The 5,402-nt window shown below is 47.9% G+C and overlaps 1 protein-coding gene across 1 annotated transcript; it reads left to right on the top strand.

Annotated features, from left to right (window-relative positions):
- The first annotated feature begins 3,655 nt into the window (after positions 1 to 3,655).
- HRH2 (histamine receptor H2) lies at positions 3,656 to 5,148 on the top strand. The gene has a single exon (XM_004371177.2). It carries the CDS (start codon positions 4,084 to 4,086, stop codon positions 5,146 to 5,148), a length of 1,065 nt encoding a protein of 354 aa, XP_004371234.1. The 5' UTR covers positions 3,656 to 4,083.
- The last annotated feature ends 254 nt before the right edge of the window (positions 5,149 to 5,402 follow it).

The following is a 5,402-nucleotide window of genomic DNA, read 5'->3' as shown; positions in this document are numbered from 1 at the left end:
CAGCAGAACATATTGCATTAGCTCTCAGGGCTTGAAAATAATCCTCTGTCTCTGAGACCATTTAGACAATGGCCCTACCCTCCAGACTCAGGTGTTGGTCACACTCTCCAGATTCTGGGTGGAGGCCCCTTGGCCCTGGGCTTCAGCTCTGCCTTCCAGGCCCACTGGAATGGGAACTCTGCTCCCTTGCGTTTGGGTGGCCCCATTCTCCTAGTCCATGTTAGTGGCAACCCTACCTCCTCGGCCCTGGCAGGCCAAGTTCTTCTGCCCCTTGGGCATGGCAGCCCAGCCCCCTCAGCTTTAGGCCGCAGATCTGGCCCCATCCCGCTGGCACTTATGAAAGGCAGCCCCACACTCGGAACTGAGTTGGTGAAGATTTGACTCTTTGAAAACTAGGAGGCTGTGGCCTCACCCTTTGAAACCTCAGAGGCAATGGTTCCACCCTTTGAGACTCCAGTGGCCCTACCCTTTGAGACTGAGGCAGCTCTGCTTCCTGTGTTCTCTGTCTCTTCAGCTTCTGCTTTGTAGTTCCTTGGCCTCTCAGCCCCTTGTGCTTCTTGGGCCTGTACAGCATCTGCCCTGCTCAGGCAATTGTTCCAAAGCTCTTTAGCTCTACTGATAAATGTCTGGAGGCACCCCACTCCACCAGTAAACCTCAGCTGGAAGGCACTCAACTCTCTTGCTCCATGGATCAGCAAGGCTAGCTTCATAGATAAGTGCCTGAAGGCACCCTACTACACCAGGAAGCCTCCTGCATAAAGGCACTCCACTCTCTTGCTCCATGGGTCAGCTCCCATGCCGTCTTATGCCAGTCTCCTGGTTCTGCTTCTGCCATTTGCTGCTGCTTCTCACCATCTGCACCATTTCTGGTGTTACAGCTCTCCTCACTTGCTACTGAGTCCTCGCTAGAATTGTCTTTGATGTCCATAATTCCACCAACAGTCTCTTCAAGGCAATCTAGGCTTTTACTATTAGGCGCTTTAAAACTCTTCCAGCCTCTACACATTTCTCAATTCGAAAACTGCTTCCATATTGTAAGTATCTGTTACAGCAGCATCCCACTCCTGGTACCAAATTCTGTCTTAGTTATCTACTGCTGCTGTAACAGAAATACCACAAGTGGATGGATTTAACAAACAGAAATTTATTATCTCATAGTCTAGGAGGCTATAAGTCCAAATTCAGGGTGCCAGCTCCAAGGGAAGGCTTCCTCTCTGTGTCAGTTCTGGGAGAAGGTCTTGTCAACAATTTTCCCCAGTCTAGGAGATTCTCAGTGCAGGGCCCCTGGGTCCAAAGAACACACTCCACCCCTGGTGCTTCTTTCTTGGCTGCATGAGGTCCCTCTCCTTTCTGCTCAATTCTCTCTTTTATATCTCAAAAGAGATTGATTCAAGATACAACTTAATCCTGTAGATTGAGTCCTACCTCATTAACACAGCTGCCTCTAATCCTGCTTCATTAACATTGTAGAGGTTAGAATTTACAACACATAGGATAATCACATCAGACACAAAAATGGTGGACAACCACACAGTACTGGGAATCATGGTCTAGTCAAATTGACACACGTTTTTGGGGAACACAGTACAATCCATAGTATCCATGGACTGTTATACAGTGCTTAGGAGGGGTGAGTGAGTTCTAGACAAGCTGACCTGAAAAGGAAACCACAAAACTAAAAAGAAAAAAGAAGGAAAAAAACAGTTGCATTTAGTCAATTCCAATTCATGGCAATCTCATGTGTGTCAGAGTATAACTGTGATCCATAGAGTTTTCATGGCTGTGACCTTTCGGAAGCAGATCACCAGGCCTTTCTTTTGAGACATTTCCAGGTGGGTTCAAACCGCCAACTTTTCAAATAGTAGCCAAGCGCTTAACAGTTTGTGTTACCCAGGATCTGCCAGGAAACCACAACGTGCTGCTAAATAAGAAAAAGAAGATTCAGAGATGTGTTTAGAGTAGGGTGGTGGGGCAAGAGGAGGGCTGGTTTTATATAGCCTACAAACTAAGAATGGCTTTTACATTTTTAAATGGTTGGGGAAAAAGTCAAAAGAATAACATTTTGTGAGACGTGAAAACTATATGAAGTGCAAATTTCAGTCTCCATAAATAAAGTTTCATTGGCACACAGCATGCCTATCCATTTGCATGTTGTCTATGTCTGCTTTTGTGCTATGATGGCAAAGTTGAGTAGCTGCAACAGAAACTATATAGCCTGCAAAGCAGAAAATATTCACTATCTAGTCCTTTTCTAAAAAGGTTTATTGACCCCTTGTCTTAGTTATCTAGTACTGCTATAACAAAAATACCACAGATGGGTAACTTTAACAAACAGAAACTTATTTTCTTACAGTTTAGGAGGCTAGAAGTCTGAATTCCGGGCAGTGGCTCTAGGGAAGGCTATCTCTCTGTGTCAGCTCTGGGGGAAGGTCCTTGTTTCCTTTCAACATCTGTGGGCCTGGTGTTCTTTGATATCTTCATATGTCTTGCCATCAATCTTCCCCTGGGTTTAGGAGGTTCTCAGCACAAGGAGCCCAAGTCCAAAGGATGTGCTCCACTCCTGGCTCTTCTTTCTCAATGGTAGTAGGTCCCTCACCTCTCTGCTCACTTCTCTCTCCTTTTACCTCTTGTAAGATAAAAGGTGTGACTTAAGCAAGGGTGTGACTTGAGTAAGGGTGTTACTTAAGTAAGGGTGTACTTTGAGTAAGGCAATGGCTTGAGTCACACTCTTTAGTAAGGGTATGACTCAAGATACACCCCACCCTAATCCTGTTTAGGACTTATAATGCACAAAATAGAGAATAATTGCATAATACCACAAAATGGAGGATAATTACATCAGATCACAAAATGGAGGACAGTTACACAATACTGAGAATCACGGCCTAGCCAAGTTGACACATATTTTGGGAGACGTAATTCAATCCATGGCACCCGTGGTTTGCAGCAAGATAACATTTTATAAAACAGCAGTGATAGACACCATTCTAAGTACTTTGCAAGAACACATTCATTGTATTTATTTATTCATTCATTCATTTTATCATTTATTCATCAGATGCTTAATACCTATCCCCTGGGCCAGGCACTGGGCACTGGCAGTGAACAAGCAGACATGGCCCTTGTTCTCCAGGAACTTAAAGTCTATGTCTAGATCTTTCTTTTTCCAATATAAACAATCCTAGTCCCTCCAAGGAAACCCTGGTGGAGTAGCAGTTAAGAGTTCAGCTGCTAACCAAAAGGCCGGCAGTTCGAATCCACCAGGCACTCCTTGGAAACCCTATGGAGCAGTTCTACTCTGTCCTATAGGGTCGCTATAAGTCAAAATCGACTCGACAGCAATGGGTTTTGGTGGTTTTGGTTTTAGTCCCTCCAACTGTTTTTCACAAGACTTGTTTTCAAGCCCCTTGCAGTCAGCCTCCCTCCCTCTCCCCCACTATATATCCCAAAAGTCTCAGTCACTCCTAAGGAGGGTACCCAGAATTGTCCCCAGGCCTCCTGATGTCTCACAAGCAGATAGTTTTCCAGAAGGACCTACCTTGGACTGGGCCATGCTTTCAGTCTGGCTTCAAAGTGCTCACCATCCAACTTTTTCCATTTGCAGCCTCAGCTCTCCAGTGTCCCCCAAGAGGGGAGGTACCCCAGTCCTTGACCCCCTTCATGTGGATGGGAGCAGGTGCCAGCTATGAAGAAGGATGTGGCCATGTCTTCACATGACCCCTCCTGCAGAAAACCAAAGCTACCTCCAGACCCATGTCCCAGTGCCCGGGTCTCTATACAATACAGTCCCAGGACAAAGCCAGCTCTTCACTGGATGATCTGAAAACTAGAGTTTGAGCCATGAGCTTCAAGACTTTCCTTTACCTCTTCTTCATTCATATTCATGCCCACTCCTTATTGCAGACTATTTACTTCTAGAAAAACAGCCTTGGATCAGTCCTTGAAGGCCTCCCCAAATCTGGACCCTTTCTTTTGGCTCTGCTGGGGCCCTGAAATCCAGTGTTTGGCATAATTGTTACTTTGGGGTGCTGAGGAGAAGCAGCCTTGGGTTGTGGCCTGGGGAAGGCACTGCAGGGTCCCAGGATGGCGTCCAGTGACACACCCTCTTCCACTGCATCCAAGATCACCATTAGCGTGATCCTCACAGTCCTCATCCTCATCACCATCGCCGGCAATGTGGTTGTCTGCCTGGCCGTGGGCCTGAACCGCCGACTCCGCAGTCTGACCAACTGCTTCATCGTATCCTTGGCCATCACTGACCTGCTCCTTGGCCTCCTGGTGCTTCCCTTCTCTGCCATCTACCAGCTGTCCTACAGTTGGAGCTTCGGCCAGATCTTCTGCAACATCTACACCAGCCTGGATGTGATGCTCTGCACGGCCTCCATCCTCAACCTCTTCATGATCAGCCTCGACCGGTACTGCGCCGTCATGGACCCGCTCCGCTACCCGGTGCTGGTCACCCCCGTGCGGGTCACCATCTCCCTGGTCTTCATTTGGGTCATCTCCATCACCTTGTCCTTCCTGTCTATCCACCTGGGGTGGAACAGCAGGAACAAGACCGTCGGTAGCAACCACACCATCTCTAAGTGCAAAGTCCAGGTCAATGAAGTATACGGCTTGGTGGATGGGCTGGTCACCTTCTACCTGCCTCTGCTCATCATGTGTATTACCTACTACCGCATCTTCAAGATCGCCCGGAATCAAGCTAAGAGGATCAATCACATCAGCTCCTGGAATGCAGCCACTATCAAGGAACACAAAGCTACAGTCACCCTGGCTGCTGTGATGGGGGCGTTCATCATCTGCTGGTTCCCCTACTTTACTGTGTTTGTCTACCGTGGGCTCAGAGGGGACGAGGCCATCAATGAGGTCACTGAAGCTATTGTTCTGTGGCTGGGCTATGCCAACTCAGCTCTGAACCCTATCCTTTATGCTGCATTGAACAGAGACTTCCGCACTGCATACCAGCAGCTCTTCTGCTGCAGGTCCACTGGCCACAACTCCCATGGCACTTCTCTGAGGTTTACCAACTCTCAGATGTCCAGGAGCCAAAGCAGAAAGCACAAGGGGCAGGAAGAGAACCCCCTGAAGCTACAGGTGTGGAGTAGGACTGAGTTTACGGCCCCACAGGGAGCAACAGACAGGTAACAGCCTCAGCCATTTATGCGGGGGGCCCAGGACAGTGGTCACTGGAGGGGGATCCTACTAATGGTAGTAATGATGATGAGATGGCTGAGTTCACGTGGTGTCGGTTACCTGCCGGGCAAGCAGTCTTCACCAGCACTTGGCAAACCTTGTCTCATTTAATCCTCACAAGGGCCCCCTAAGGTAGAATTTTTACCTCCATTTTAAAAGGAGCACATTGAATCTTAGAGAACTTGGCCAGGATCACATAGCTGGGA

This window comes from Trichechus manatus, unplaced genomic scaffold (assembly GCF_000243295.1).
Source record: "Trichechus manatus latirostris isolate Lorelei unplaced genomic scaffold, TriManLat1.0 scaffold00011, whole genome shotgun sequence".
Lineage (NCBI taxonomy): Eukaryota > Metazoa > Chordata > Mammalia > Sirenia > Trichechidae > Trichechus > Trichechus manatus.
The sequence above is the reverse complement of the archived record's forward strand: the minus strand, read 5'-3'. Positions and strand labels throughout refer to the sequence as shown.

Bases quoted from the DNA above. Each gene is read 5' to 3' on its own strand.
- HRH2 (XM_004371177.2), top strand. From the start codon at position 4,084: ATGGCGTCCAGTGACACACCCTCTTCCACTGCATCCAAGATCACCATT.